Raw genomic sequence first — 16650 nt, 5'->3', positions numbered from 1 at the left:
TAGTATCTATGCTATGGTTATCTATATCAGTGCATGTTTAGGAGATAAGATATTGGAAAGAAATCAGCTACACTTTGTTTTGTATTGTTTTGTTTTCACAGGGCAGTATTACCCAAAACTTAATCTAACTTCTTCCAGGACAAGTACAAAGTTTGATACTCTAGAATATGGAAAACCCCAAAACACAATAATGATGTTTGTACTTGGATCTCCACAAATAAACAAAGCTAATTATCCTATCCACCAATCTGATTTACTTAAGAAGCAGGGAGAGTTAAAACTTTTCTTCCTCTCTGACAAAAGAGCTCTTTTACACAGAAAACACTTCACAAACATAAAAGGCTGTTTTTTTGTTTGTTTGTTTGTTTGTTTTTATCAAGAAGTAAACCAGTTGACATAATTCTGGTTCTGCAAACACATTTTAAAATATTTTATTTTCATTTCAGCATAGCTTGAAAAATCAGTTCTGTCTTAAAAAAAAAAAAAAAAAAAAAAAGCCACAAAATAAAATATTTCTCTTTTAAATAGTTTTATGCTCAGATACAGTCTCATATATTAAAGAGATATATTAATGCAATGCAAAGATGTCATTAAAGATGAAGATTAAGAAAACAAAAAATTAGCTGATTTTTTAAAATATGCTTTGAAACGGATTATAACACACATCTCAGCACCTTCTTTATTTGCAGCACTGCAAATACAGGGCATTCTGACTGTAAGACTCAGGATAGATGTACAAACTTCCCTTACACTACTGTGGGAGTAGTTTAGCTGGGGGGGATAAATCGTCATCCTGGGTATTTCCAAATGACATTTGGAAACACTTAGAAAAAAGTTGCTGCTTAGAAGCAACTTGAATTAGCAGTATATTCATGTGAAGATAGCAGAACTTCTTGCACAGCGTCAAGGCACCATATTACACAACTGGTTCAAGGTTGAAGTGATTCACAATGCCCGGAATGGTACGCTACTATAATACTGTCATTTCTGACAATGAAAAATATTAGAAGAAATGACAATAGAAAAAAAAATATATATAGCTCTGCAAATGGAGAAAGCTAAGAGTTGTCCAACTTCAAATCTTTTATAATATATATTTAAAGATACTGAAAATATTAATTTGAAGAGATTGTGTGAATTTCTGTGAGTTGTAAATCTTCCCTGAACTCTATTTTTATCCATTATTTTAGATCAAAATTTTTAACTAGTTATTAAAAATACTATACCCTGGTGTGCAGAAGCTCATGTATGAAACAGGCAACATACTTCTGTCATGGTAGAAGACAAGAGGAATTTATATTGGGAAGATTTTTAAAGACTATGCAAAGATATGTAGACTGCTTCTTTCCTTAGTAAGAAAGTCAAAAACCTCCTACCCATTAACCATGATGAATAGTGCAAAACAGTGGAGGGAAAACAGTTACTGTGAGATAACCTTTGCAATTTAAAGATCTGCAAGGACATGGGACTTGATTTTCTCGGTAATTAACAGTAAAAACAAGGCAGTCCTATCTTTATTTCTACCAGACTGAGTAAAAGATTTCTCATATTCCCAAGCTAGCTCTTTTTTCATATTAGTTGTGAGTAGGACGAAAGTCTCTATAGACTATTCCCTATATAGAATTACAAAGACTACAGAATACTCTATCAACTTAACAAATCACCTCTTCCTCAGATACAGCACTGGGCAACTCCTAATCCTACAGGGTAGTAAGAGACCCATAGCACAACATACCAACAGAGAGATATGAGGAACTTTCTGGAAAGAGCTTTAAAAATTTACATATTTCAACTCATATTTTTATTATGGTAATGTAAACGAATGACTCAAGATTGTGTTTTTTCCAGATATTAATATTTTGGCTTTTTGCTCCTTCTCCCTCCATCCTTAAACATAGAGAAAACCACAAGCATTTGTTTATTTATTTATAGTTTGAAGGCACTTTCATCAGCTAAGATAAACATACCCCGAGTGCTTTGCTGAGCAAGAAAAGGCTTAAGCATACATATAAATACTTCCTTGAACTGTTTTTTTCCCCTTAACATTTTTAGTGGCATTGAAGAGTAGAGATATTCTATTTTCTACTGAAATAACGTCTCTGTCTTTTTACATAATATTTTTAAAGAGAACATTGAAGCTGTTTAAAAAAAGTAAGCATTTCTAAGCTATTTACTTACTATTTTGCAGTATCAGGTCATCATATTTATTGCCATTAAAATTTCCACAGAGGCCACAAGGTTTCCCTTTATGATCTTCTGTCAGCTTAATATAAATACCAGAGTTTCCATCCCAAGCAAGAGAAAAACCAAAGGTAGTTTTCACCAGAATATAGTCAGCCAATCTCTCAATGAAAACATTTCCAACGGTCTGAGGCAACATTAATCTGAAAAAATAAACAGCCTACTTCAAAGAGCTCAGATGAGATGAAGTTAGTGATAAAAATATACCACATAAAATATCACCTTCTAACTCACTACAACCTTTTTTTCCAGTTGTATACAGTCACTTAATGGCCTCAAGTTGCACCAGGAGAGGTTCATGTTAGAAATTAGAAGACATTTCTTCTCAGAAAGAGTAGGTAAGCATTGGAGTGGGTTGCCCAGGGATGTAGTGGAGTCACTGTCCCTGGGGGTGTTTAAGGAAAGGTTGTACATGGTGCTTAGGGATGTGTTTTAGTGTGTGATGGTGGTGGTAAGGGGATGGTTGGACCAGATGTTCTTGGAGGTCTTTTCCAACCTTAATGATTCTATGATTCTTTGTCACACTTTTACCATGTTCTTTCTATTTGCTTTTCTGTATTGATCATCAAAAATGAATGCTTTTCTAGTGTATACATCTATCAGTTGTACTAATTCTAAGTCTGAAAGAATCTTCTTTTCAAAGCCCAGGCACGTTAAGGAGCACATGACTTCATGAGCATGCTGTGTTGCACAAGGAGCTCTGTGGCACTACTACCAGTGTTTCTGGTGTGGCTTATGATAGCCTTGTATTTATCTTTTTATTTAGAAAAATAAAATAAAAAGGTATATTTGAGAGTTTGATGTACATCAGAGACTTGTTATGTGTAGGTTTTTTTTGCCCAAAAGGGCCAAAAAAGATTTAAAATCTTTGATCCAATTAGTTCAGGCTTGTTTATAAGAAGGTTATGCATTGAACTCGGTATAGCTGCACACCAAGCATAAATAAAGACTACCTTGTTCAAATGGTATCAGGATGTACCTAGGATTAACTAGATTAATATGATGCAGACCTTGTCTATACAAAATTTAGATGGTTAATCCCAAGGTCAGAGCTGAGAAGTTGAACACAAGGCTCATGTGGGGAGAACATGCTATCTTCATTCATATATTACATGAGCATCACTACATCTTCTCACAGTAGCACTCTATCAGTCCCAATATAGAACATCCAGGGATCAGTAAAAATATATAGCTAATTATTTTCTCTGGTTGATGTGAAAAGCATTAATTTCCCAAACTTCACATTGTCTTTCTGCAATAAAATATTTGAAACCATCATTAGAACGCTTACCTTTTTCCTTCTTTTCTTACTTCATGTCCTGAAATAGTTATTTCTTCTTGGTTTGAAAAAAATAAGCTGACTGACCTCTGACAAGAATATACTGAACCATAACAGTCAGGACTGTTATGAACCTTAGAGGGGAACAATACACACGCAGTTAGAATAAATGTTTGTTCTCAAAAATTTCATGCAACTTTTCATAAACTCATATATGATAATTTATTTTTCTGTACATGAATCACTGAAAGAGTTTTAGAGATAAATATTTAAAACGTAAAAAGGTCATACTTACAAACATATGCAAAAACAGAAGTTCATGCTACCCAGTACTACTAAGAAATAGAGCAAGTGCTTAACAGTACAAAGCATCACAAGTTAGTGGCTTAAACACTGTGTGAAATACTCAGGTACTTTACATAGATGAACTTCATAGACACCATAGTGAGCTGTTTTATCACTGCCAGTGTAGGAGCTTGTTACTTGCACTGAGACAACCCTACTGCTCATTTTCTAGAGGTCTAGAAGGGACTACTGTGCAATACAAAACCTCAGCATAGTGCCAGCATTCTCCCAGCCAGCTGAGACTGGCACCAACTGATGGCACCAACTGAGTGGTTCAGCATGCCCTCCTGAACCACTCGGGATTTGCTGAGATTTTGGAGAGCTCCCACAGAATACAGGCATCTCACAGTGCTCCCACATTACAGTGCTCCCACAGATTGCAGGCATCTGTTAAACCCATGTTGCATTAGTTTCTCAGCACTGTCAAGGAAGAAGTGTAGGCTCTTCCAAAGTCTGCCTGTCCCCATCATACATAGCTAGGGTAGTGAGCCAGGGTGCTGCCTAGAATCTGACTTCAGCTTCTCCAGTTTCAGCACAGAAAGCATCACTCATCCAGAGAGAGATCTGCAAATAGTGTCTCAGAACTATTGGCAATATGTGACTTCCATGACTGCCCATTACTAGGGATGTTAAACAAATCTCAGATGTGTACTTCTATTAAAAAAAAAAAAAAAAAAAAAAAAAAAAGTGCAACTCCAATCTCAGTGTGCCTATAGATTTATGGCAATGAAGTAATCTCAAAACAAAAATAATCTTTTATCAGAACTAGGATGCCAGCATGCGTCCTTTTTATAGTTTGCAGAAAGGATGCTACCTTTGCAGTCAGGCTTCCTTTCAATTAGCAGCCATCAGGCATGGCAGAGCGTGACTCCTGCCTTGAAGGAATGTCCATATCCCCAGAGACAACAGGGCTTTTGTTGGCCAGAGTGCACTCTCAGGACATGAAAAACATTGGTTCAGGTTTACTCTGACTGATAATTGGAATGCAGCTCTCCAACTTTCTGTGTGTATGCTTTACCTAGTTAATTACTACTACACAGTTTTGAATTACGTTGACAGTAGTCTAGGTGAGTCTGAAGAACATACCTCATCCAAGGGCCTATGCAAAGCTCCCACTAATCTATACTACGCTAATCTCAGCGGAGCAGGAATACCCAAACTGGTGTGATGCTCTAGACTACTATGCTTCAAAATGTGCTGGTTTTAGTAACCACTGAGGAGACATGGGAATATGCTGTGAATCTTAGCTACCATTACATAAATTAAAATGTAGACAGAGTTTAGACAGCTCTAGCATGACTCCTCTGACCATGTGTGTCAGCTTTCTGTGAGAAGGATGGGAGCCACGTTACCAATTTACTTGACAGTGCTGTGAAGCTAAATAGATGAGTAACCATGAAACATTTTGCCAGCATAGTAATGGGGGCTGTAACTAGTAACTAGAGCTATCACTTTTGCGGAAAAGATTTATTGGTAAACACATACAGCGCTCACACATACACTAACTAATCTTCCTAGGCTGACAGTTAATGCTGGAAGTAAAAAACAGTTACTGCTTCTTTGAGTGAAATAAACCAAGCCAGTAAAAGCATTAGGGTTTTTACATGTATAAAGAAAGTTATAATTAAAGACATAATAAATGTTACTAGTATTGACAGATGGTTTCTATGTAAGCCTGGCCTAAGACAGAAACACAATCAAGGAAAATCAAAATAGGGCTTATGTTTTCTTCTGGTGGATTATTAAAACCAGAAGGATCATAATGTGAGCACTTGGCAAGATTTTCAGCTGGTTGTGCCCAGCTTCAGCATTACTTGTGACTTTTCTGAATAAACATTTTAAGTTTTTAAGAAAGTATGGAATTTGTTCCAGCAATTGAAAGGTAATTTCTCTATTTCCAGAGCAACTGGAATACACTGAAATAAAGATTCTAGATTTTTAATATAATCTTGGGGTTTGCTATAGCATTTTCTGAAATCTCCTAAGAGATGATAGCTGCATACAAAGAATTAAAATGAAATAATGGAAGGCAGATGTAACAGCATCTCCCTATAATATGAGTGAGTAGAAAGGGCAGATTAATCTTCTCTAGATGCTAGTATTTGGGGGGACAGGAAATCATATGCTTATAAATGAAAACTAGTTCTTGGAGCAGGAATCAGAACCAAGATCTACCTTTTCCCCTGTGATCACTGTGGCCGCCATGGTTGGATTACAGTTAGGACCACTCTTGCTCCCTCTCCCCTGCCCAATCAGCAGCAAATCCCAACCACTGAAAAAAATACCATAATGAGCTTATGTTCTCTCCCCACGGTAACCTACAGCCTCGTAATTACGGCACGTTCCTTTAAAGAGGATATAGGTTTGAACTCTGCCTGATCTCAAAATCGTTAACCATGGATACCCATAAATCTGAGGAAATTACTAAAAAGAATGCCCCCTGTACACAGGTCAAGATGAAGGCTTTTGAGCTGTTAACCTTCTCTGCATGACACAGGGTAATCCAAACTTAGAACACAAATCCACAGCGGGGACAAACTTTTTCATGGGCCAGGGGAGGTAGCTCCACATCCTCGCATGCCAATGGCTGCAAATTGGAGCTTGGTACACTTGGGTGCCCAACTACCAGGCAGCTGTTTGCACTTTACTCAGCAACCCATTCTTTTCTACAATCTGACAGCTGAAGTTTATTGAAATTTCCAAGGTCTGCCTTAAGACCCAATTTTGCTACACAGGATTTCCCAGAGAGGAGAGAACAGAGATCCTTTTTAGGAGAGAGGGAGTAAGAAACACTATTTTTAATATACTGACTCTGTTGATTATCATTTCATCAGTGTTTTGAGTTGCTGCACACATGCTTAGACATTTTCCAGCAGCATAGTTTTGTATTTAAGTAAGTAACGCTACAGTTTGATCTATTTATTGTCTCTCTACTTACATTTGTTATGAAATACAGGTATACTCAGTGTGTTATTTCTAATGTATTCTCACATACTTACCCAAACAGTGTACTGGGGTTCTGGAGTACCGCAGTCTTTTGCAAAAATATAGGAGCAATTTCCCGGAAAGTAGTAGTAGATGCCATCAAATGTTTCAAAATGATACTGTCCCCATGACTTGCAAATCCCATCTCGGTCCTTACCAGTGTTAGGAACTGGAGAGAACACACTGAGTTTACAACGAGCACAGTAGTCAAAAATTGACAGGTGGCAAAGGTGTCCACAGAAGTAAATGCTTAGAAAGGAAATAAGAGCTTATAAACAAAATGTACAAAAAGGTTGAAAGATAACCTCACTTCTCCAGCTTTATTTAAAGTCAGTACTTTTTTTTTTTTTTTTTTAATCTTTAGATTGCAGTTTTCATCACATGCAATCATTGCAAGTTTTGGATTTGCTTTGGTGGAGGCATTTTAATTCTAAGTAGAAGTGAGGGATTAAGGTCTACTGAAGATCCAGAAAGGTGATTCTTGCTATAAGAGATTCCAGAAACCAGTGCATTGAAAGAGTTAATTCTTTTATTTGCAGTAGGTCACTGCTAGAAAAATGCAGTGACTTTTTAGTTGTTCAGTTAACTATAAAAAAGCTGGCCAGCTGCTGACATACTAGACAGTGATCTATCTCTTATGGCATCTATGAATCATCATAGACCAAATGTTAAAATGTAGGCATTTGTGACATTGTTCTGTATATTTCCCTAACATATAATATAATTTTAATCCATGTGTCTTCTAGCGGATGACATTCCTACTACAAAGGAATCACAGAAGTGCTGTTAACAACATTGTTTTAAAAACTTTCGCCTTAAATTTCGCTTGAACCCCAGACTTGATTCTTTTGGCCCCAGACTTACCAATTTGGCACCTGCTTCCTTGAGCCTGAAATAACTGACAATCACAGTCACCTGTCTCTGTGCAACCTGCTCCATTAAGGCACTCTTGAGAACAAGAACCTGTAAGCAAGGACAGCAGCCTTTTAGTAGATACAGTATTCTGCAAACAAATTGAGACTCACATTAAATTTGTTTATAGTAAAATAATTAGCAGCTGTAGTAGCTAAGAAAATTAACCAACAACAATCTCCAGTTTTTAACATTTACTTAAATTTATCCTTTGTGTTTCTTGGTTAAAAGACAAGGTTCTCTTTTGGTCTGAGACTTGTACACTAACAAAGGAGCAAAAGGTCAACCTCCTCCCAGCAAACAAAAGGTCAAGTTCCCATGTAAAGAAACCAAATCCCAGTTCTCCTGATCTTGAAATACACAAGACACAGATTATTCTAATTGACCAAATTCAGCACAATTTATGCATATGTTCAACTCCTCCCTCCTAGGCATTACAGCAAAGGATATATTCAGCTTATGAACAGTCTGGAATGCATAATTTACAAAGACAAAAACAGTTAAAAATAACCTTCCACGCATGCTAAAACTTTTAAAAGGTTATTTCTGCTTAAGAGGTGACTTGAGTCAGAGACTTAAGATTCCATGGGAATGGCTTGTTTTATGTTATAATTAGTAATTGTTTCTAAATGCAGTTTCATTAAAGGGTTATGTGGTCTGCTTGAACGCTAAGATCTCACTGTCTACTAGCCATTCATTGAGGTGGGTCTACATCGTAGTTCCCCAAAAGTGAAGGAGAAAGCAAATTTCAAATTTCAGGGTTTGCAGATAGTTGATTTCCTTGCTGGGGAAGAATTTAAACCCTAGATACAAAAAATTTATAAAGCTGCTTACGGAGATGTAAAAAGCACTGCAGAAAGCACGAAGGCAATTAAATAAACAGGCCCTTCCACACCTAGTGGAAGCCACTGTAAAGCTGCTAGTGATGCTAAATGGGAACAAAACTGGACCTTTACAGCAAAGCATACACAGAAGTTACACCTGATTCAGAACATTAACCTTCACTACAAAAATTTATTTTCATGCTTAGTTTTGAATTTTTTCCATTTAAGAATTGCTTTCCAAATATGCACAGATACCCTGAAAGCACAGGGCATAAAATACTGTTTATAGAACAGCATTAATGTGGATTTTTTTTTTTGCTGTTACAACTATGAATTATATATATTCATTTACATGGAAAAACACAACAGGAAGCACCTACCCAGGCATACATATTTTCCAAGGATACTGAAGTTCAGTTGCATACAACAAATATTTCTGCAAAATAACTTGGACCTGCTTTATGTGTTTGGACAGTGCCTGAACCCCTCTAGGAGTAGCCCTGTGCTCATTGTCTGGGTACAACTGTACTTTCACATAATCAGTTCATGCCTCTCAGACTACTTACATCCTCTGACAAGGACAGAAGAAGTGACAGTAAAAAAGGATTAGCTTAATTAGCTGTTCAGATTTGGTCATAAATCATTATTTTGAAAGTACAAGTCCAACAGGAACTTTACGATATTTAACATGGATAAAATGAAGTAATGAGTTAGTGCAGAGTTTTTTAGGGTACAAAACCACCAGCAACACGGGAAGGTGACAGGAAGTCAGCGTGTTGAGGGGCATCTCCTCCTGGGACGAGCATCACTGACCTCCTGGCGGACTGCGCGTCAAGGCCCCATGCAAGTGCGACTGAGGAGAGGAAGCTCGAACCTGATAGAAACACAAAAGGAAAATCAGGGTGTTTCTGCTTTATGAATGCACCGCTATGAGCCCAGGGACTTGCAGCAGCATTGAGTGAGGACCTTGAGGGTTATTTTAGCACAGGAGAGACATCTGTGGCTCGTCCAGCACAGGGCATGGCCTCAAGTGCTGTGATTGGCAGCCCAGACTAGCAGGAAAGGCAGCGACTGAGGCACCTGGCACTTGGGGAAGGGAAGCATGGTTTCTGGGGGATGGGGAAGGATACAGCTGTGCCCTGGGTTCACTGCTGGCCTCCTCACCATGTCTTCTGCTTCACCAACGGCAACAAACCAGCAAGGCTCCACTGGAGGAGATTTGTGTTTACATTTGGGAGGAAGAGTGAGGGCCCAGACATGACTCTTGCCTTTTTTGCTTCCATCAAATACCGAATGTTTCTCCCCTTAACTCATGCCCTGTGCCACTTCCCAGTCATCCAAATGTGTCCACTTCAGCTGTGATGGATTTCACATCCCCCTTGAGATCCTTCAGAACTCATTGCAGCTCGTCCCAAAAAAAAAGGGGGGAGGGGGGGAGGAGAGGGGAGGGGGAGAGATCTACCTGATCTGCACCCTGTCTTGTATTGGAACAGGGGGACTTGGGACTGTAAGGAAGTCCTGGATCTGACCCAGCACTCTGCTATTGCAGTTCGTCATGTCACATCATCCCTTCCAAGAACTAATCAAGTTTCACATGACAAGCACTCTGGGGTTTTTGCCCCCACAAGTACGGTTGGGAAGTTTACTAGGGTGAAGTGCTGGGCAGTTAAATATTTCCCCTGTACATTTGTTCATGGCCATTTTAAATCTTTTTGTTTTACAAAGCTTTGCCCTTTTTCTTAAATAGCTCTTCATCCCTGTTTTGTTTTGTTGTTTTGTTTTTTAAATTCCCTCTCTGATATATTACAAGAAAGCAGTTACCCTTCCATGATCCTCACACGTCTAACACCAGCCTTCAGCAGTACTACAGAGCAAAGCAACTAATTTAAGCCTTCACTTGCAAGATGCTCTTTCTTCTCTCCTTCTGCTAGTCCTTCTCCACGTCTGGAGCTTAAACTAATAGCTCTCAGCATAAACACAACTGTACAGTAAATGGTTCAGGTGAAGTCCCACCAATGCCTCATGCAGTGACAAAAATACTCCCCTCCTCCAACTGGAAATACTTTGATGCACCCAAGTAGCACAATCTGTCTAAAGCCAATCTGAAATGGACTTCACCAGCTCACCAGAAATCTGTTACAGGGTCCATCATTAGCCAGAGAGGTTCTCCACCACCCCTGCATAAAAACACCCCTCTCCACATCCTCTCTTGGTTACTCTGAGCCAGGCCTCTCAGCAAAGCAGCTTTTTGCTTTTGTGTTGTTTTGGGGAGATAGAGATTGTTTGCTGTGACAGCATGCTGTTCTACTGAGCACACCTCTGGACCACCATCAGTCCCCAGAGCCCATTTCCCTCAGAAGGTGTCTTCCTAGGGAGGAGAAGAGGCATGACTCACCCCAGTGTTATGTTTCATGCTGGCTACCTTCTGACTTGGTGAGGAGACACAAAATTCTCCAAGGGACATAGAGAAAATGATTTGTGATTCTGTTGCAGCCTGCCTGCAAGACCCTGAGAAGAGGCTTTGGGCTCCATGCCTGCTCCTGTAGAAGAGGGCTATAACAGTTTCTCAGGCTCTGTAGCCCAAGATGTCTACCCACAGGGGAATGAGTTTCCCCCTATAATATTAAATTTTAGTCAAACATCACCTTTGTGCAGCATAAGGCAGCACTACAGAGTGTGGATTGAGGAGGGACAGACCTCAGGCCATGCTGGTGGGTCTGAGGCCTGAGCCGATGCTGCCACCATCACCACACCGCATGCAGGCTCTTTGTCTACAGCCATCATTGTGCTTTTCACCAAACACTAACAGCTTTCTAGGGCTTTCTGTTTGCCTTCACAGAAGGCAGAAGAACCACAGTATTATTTCCCATGGTGTGCGTCAGTTGGTCTCTCAGGGTGAGTGATTCAGAGAGCGTTTCGCCAAGAGCGAATGAATGTGTGAGGCCATGGGTCTTGGCTGGAGGTGAGCAGGTAGGGAACAGCAGCTCCTCCTCACCATCCTCCTGTTACCACAGCCTTGCTCCTTACAAAGGCCCCATTGTAACAACAGCAAAGCCCCAGAGCAGAAAAGGGGGAGGCTTTCCCCACCCTCCCCCTTTCGGAGGTATAACCTACCTCTGCTGTTAAGAGATCTCTTTTCTGTCGAGTTGCATTAAACTCATTTCTGGAAGAAAACAAAAAGGAATCTGTATAATCAAAGGTCCCTGGAAGAGCCTGAATAAGCAGCTCCCCAGAGAGAAGTGTTTCTCTCTGATTACCATCACTTTATCAAAGAGGTCTTTCTTGGCTTAACATTTAAAATGGTGATTTTTTTTTTTCATGGTATCATTTTACAGAATTCAATAGTGCTCCAATCTCTGCTCTCAAACGTGGGATGCTTTATCAGGGAGGTACATGGGGCTTATGAGGGAGAGGTAAGCAGGCAAAATAAGCTTATATGACAGGATACAAAATTGCAAAGCAGTTTCATAGGTACTTGACAGTGTGTATGGCAGTGAGTTCGCCCAAGTGTGATTTGAATATATTGTGATAGATTTGCTATTTGTAATAGCAAAAGATGGCTTGCCAGCTATAGCTGACTTAAATTTGCAATTAAGTTCAGAAACAAGGGCAGCAGGCTATAAAACATACTTAGTTTTATCAACAGTCCAAGATGGCATATCATTTGATGTGCATGTGTGCTCACTACATACAGAGGTCACTAGACATCCAAAGCTATGTCCAGCTGGACACTTCTACTAAAACTGATGGCATAGTTCCCATTTAATTCAATGGGATCAGGAACATTCCCTAGTTTGGATTTTGTTTGGATTTCAGCTTCTACATGAAAACTTGTATTGAAAATGTTTATTTTATGGCTGTATAGCACTTACTTTTCTGTGCTTCAAATAGCAGCTAGGATTTTATCATGCAATTAAAATTGTAGAAGGATACTCATTTAATGTATTTTTCCAGACATAAAATAATGATCTCATCCTGGTTTCATTCCATTATTCCACTAAGCTTTCTTGAGACCATAGAAGTATCATTTTTCATGTGCCTTCATTTTTCAAATAGAGGATCCATGCCTGTTGTGTACATTCTTTGAAAAGAGATGTAAACATTCTGAAAGTGTGTTTTACATCCAATGCACATGTACTTGACATCTTACATGTCAAATTCAAGACTATATTTTACTTTCTAACTTATGCTATATCAGATAAGCCTTATATGTTTTTGTTTTATTTGTAGAACTTGACAAATATGGAATAAAACTTACCTTGAAGTTCTTCTCAAAAGAGAAAGCTTGCAATAAGTTCCTGTAGATTAAAAAGTCATTAAGTTAAATGTTTTTCTACAGCCTCATTCTGCATTTGGCAAACACTACTGAAATTTATTCTTCAAAAAATAGCTAATGATCCTCAGTTTTCCAGAGCACTTTTACATAAACTTTTTTCTCTTCCTAAGGGATCTAGCAGCAGATGCTTTCCTTCCTCATAGCTTGATTCTTTCAAGGGCTTATCAACCCCAGTTTTCCACGGTCTCAACTATGGTAAATACTACCGCCAAAAAGAGAGAAAAGTTCTTAGTTGTTCAGAGGCTCAGACCAAATCTGATAAAATGACAGGAGGTAATTATAAGTACAAGGGACTCTCAGAGCTAACCAGAATCAAGCTCCTAGGGCAGTTACCTGTAATCATTTTCTGAATATTACTTGCAAAATTCGATGGTAATCTGGTTACACTCTTTCTCACGTTGTCTTAGAAATCTTCATAATGGCTGCAAAGAAACTATCTGCAAAACCCATCTAAAGTGAATACACTGGTTAAAAATAGGATTGTTTCTATAACCAGAAGAGCAATTATTTATTCTAGCATTCCAAAAATGCTTAGACAAAGTGCAGGTGCAGTCTGATGAAATAAAATCATACCTTGTTGAAATTCATTACCTGCTTACTCATATGACAGTAGTGGCAAGGAATAAAAGAAACTTAAACATAGTTCCTTGATAATTATTTTGTAACAAAATTCAGACATAGAAAATATGTCTTTTTAAAAGATAAGAGCTATATTTTAGCTTCAACACCTCTCAAAGAGAAAGGAGATATGGAAAATGGATTATTTAACCTATCGTATTGTTTCAGGAATTCCAAAAAGGGTTAAAAATATTGTTTGATAATGATAGAAAAAGAAGTAGCCGTATTAATAAAATATTTAGAGAACTCATTTTAAAAGTTAGTATTTCTTCAGAAATGGAATGAAGTTCTTACCTTGCAAAGAGGACAGCAGTGAATGAAGCAAAAATATACTCCACGGTATCATTAAATTGAGCTTTCCCACAATGTTCATTTCAGTATAACTTGGTAATAGGAAATTTATCCAAATTGATGGCTTTGATTATGATGGCATCTTATAACTACGTATTCCTACAGTGTGTTTAAATCCTTTCAAAGTTAAATAGTTGGATGCATTATTTGAAATAATACAACGCAAAAAGGTAAAAAGGAGACATCAAGTTTGGTAGATACATACAGCTTCAGGAGCTTTGCAAATGTTGCATGCAACTTTCTGGCTGCATGTCTCTCATTAGTAATGCGTGGTAACTCCTCAGCAGAGTCTGTATTAGTTACACTTTCTCTAGACCTGCAAGTATTACTCCTCTGTTGAGCTCAATCAGCCCTTTATAACACAGCAGACAATGACATAGAAAGAAATTTTGCCATGTCATGATGGTTTGAGAGATCCTTCAGTCATCATTACACCTTTGTGTGCTCTGGGTCTTGCATCGATCTCTGTCCCTTGCTTCTTATAGTGAAAAATTTTAGCAAGAACCTCCAGTTATGTTAATGCATAAAATATAATCAGATCATTTTGGAGATTAACATATGAACGTTCCTCATCTGTTCCAAAAGGAGAGAGACAAAATTCCATCAAATAATATACTTGGATTTTTAAGAATATTTGAGACACATTTTTGTGTATAGTTTGCTCCTGTCATGAAAGAAAACTTCCCAGAAGATAATTGTATTTCACTTTCAGTAAAAACATGTTTGGAAATTTTCATATTACCAAAAAGGAGAAAGAAGTCAACAGTGCCAATGGGTTTTGTTTCTAATTTTCATTAAAATGGAAAAGTGTAAATTCACCAAAATTTAACATGAACATATATTAAAATGGAAAAACCTTACCCATTTTACTCTAAACATTAATAGAATCATTAAAAAGTGCAGTTTTAATGACACATATAATGCTAATTGAAATTACTACAACTCACTTTCATTTGCAAAGCCTATCTTTTGCCTTACACTCCATTCCTCCTAGCATGCACTTTGTAGGATGCTGGGAGCATTCTACACAATGTTGTTGTGGACCAAAATAAAATTCAGAAGTTTTTGGTCTCTTTCAGGTAAAAATTTCTCCCATCAATTCTTTTAGCCCTTTCTCTCCCCCTCTCCCCTGCTGGACTGGAAGAGAGGGCAAAGGAAAACACACAGCCTCTCCAACCACAGTCAAAGACAAATCCGTATGTCCACACAGCAGTACCCAAGCAGGTTTAGGATCACCGGTGGCCTAAGGACAATTATTGCAAACTGATATACATTATTACAGTACACTGTGGTTCCAGTAATTCTTTAGATTTAGTTCTATTACTGACTGTATTTAGTGACTCCGGATGCAGTTTTCTACAAATACATACATGCACAAAATATTTACCAAACAGCCATTGAAATGGGTTATCTGTCCATCCTGTGTTTCATTATTCTGTAAATCCTAAAGGAAACTTATTTACATAATTCACATTTCAAGGAGATTTTTGCTTTGTTTTTACTTTTGACTAACTCCAGGCTGCTCCCACTCACTGAATATGCTTATCTGCAGCCAGTCTGCATCTTCCAGCTTATTTTCATCTGCTCCACAAGATCCAAAACCACTCCAGTCTGCAAACTGAAGTAAAAGAATTGAGCTCTTTATCCAAATTAACACACTAATGTAGTCATAGTCACAGACTGCAAACATGTAATGGGGGCACCTACCCTGTAGGAGGTGGCAGGGGCTAATCAACATTTCATGCTCTCGTAAATCTCCTGTTAGAGGATGATGCCTTGAGGTTGCTGTCAAGCTGAGATGAACCCAACACAGCATTAGAGTTTCCAATTTCCATTACCAGTCTCTGAGTTATTTTCCTTTGAAGCTATGTCTGATGTAGAAACCATTTCAAACTCTTATAAGAAATCTGATCTGGGATTCTTCCAGTACTCAAGATGATATTTCACACCGCATTTCATATGCGGCATCAAAAATAATAAAACTTTCCATTAATATAAATTAACTCTTTTGATTTAACAGAAGCAATTTAAATGACTTTTTGTTTGTTTGTTTTCAATTTTTCTATTTTTTTCATTTTTTCTAATTTTTCAAGTTGAGGTAATATTTAGTGAGTGTTAGTATTTCATTGTTGTTTGACTTCTAATGTCTTAAAAGTAGGCCAAGCCTCTGCAGCTGCAAAGAGTCTTTTTAAGAGTTAGAGCAATAGGTTTCATTAGGTTTGGATATCTCTGCTCAAGGCAGGGTAGGAAATAGCACGGTCCCAAGCACATGAAGGACATTAGCTAATAAGGAAAAAGAATTATTCATCCAAGTACACTGAACTGTAGCTCATAGGACTATATTAAGAAAGAAATAAAAAAAAAAAAATGAATCAAGTTGTATTCAAGCAATGACAAATTATCTACACAAGTAGTGGAATACTCACAGATTGGGACTTCTGGACAATGTGATCAGAAACAATACATTAGAAAATAATCACTTTAGTGAGAAAAAGAACACAATAAGAACATGTTGGCCTACACTTAAAAAATTCTGGTGTCATATTTTCAAGTTATAGATTTTTCTTTCAAAATTAAATCAGAAGTTTTCAACACTAATATTTGTTTCTTATAGTCAAAATAAATTTGCCCAAGATTTTCTAACATAACATTTGAGATGACTTAATTTTATAATTAATGCTTATGCATTTTATCATAAGTAACGGCTGACGAAATAACAGCCTTCAGTGATCTTGGGTTCAGTCTTGCCCTGTTTTGGA

The 16650-nt window shown here is 37.8% G+C and overlaps 1 protein-coding gene across 4 annotated transcripts in view; it reads right to left on the bottom strand.

Annotated features, from left to right (window-relative positions):
• Positions 1–14195, bottom strand: part of OTOGL (otogelin like) — a 96546-nt gene extending 82351 nt beyond the window's left edge. For 3 of the 4 annotated variants that reach the window (XM_035340936.1, XM_035340960.1, XM_035340952.1), the window contains exons 1-8: positions 13835–14195; positions 12845–12884; positions 11701–11749; positions 9400–9460; positions 7715–7813; positions 6865–7019; positions 3533–3654; positions 2179–2384 (exon numbers count right to left, since the gene is read on the bottom strand). In XM_035340936.1, coding sequence (XP_035196827.1) covers positions 2179–2384; positions 3533–3654; positions 6865–7019; positions 7715–7813; positions 9400–9460; positions 11701–11749; positions 12845–12884; positions 13835–13913 — 811 coding nt within the window. In that variant the 5' untranslated portion in view covers positions 13914–14195. The remainder of the gene's footprint in view (positions 1–2178; positions 2385–3532; positions 3655–6864; positions 7020–7714; positions 7814–9399; positions 9461–11700; positions 11750–12844; positions 12885–13834) is intronic. The other variant, XM_035340944.1, reaches the window with a different exon arrangement.
• Between the last annotated feature and the right edge of the window lie 2455 nt (positions 14196–16650).

This window comes from Oxyura jamaicensis, chromosome 1 (genome assembly GCF_011077185.1).
Source record: "Oxyura jamaicensis isolate SHBP4307 breed ruddy duck chromosome 1, BPBGC_Ojam_1.0, whole genome shotgun sequence".
Classification (NCBI taxonomy): Eukaryota; Metazoa; Chordata; class Aves; order Anseriformes; family Anatidae; genus Oxyura; species Oxyura jamaicensis.
The sequence above is the reverse complement of the archived record's forward strand: the minus strand, read 5'-3'. Positions and strand labels throughout refer to the sequence as shown.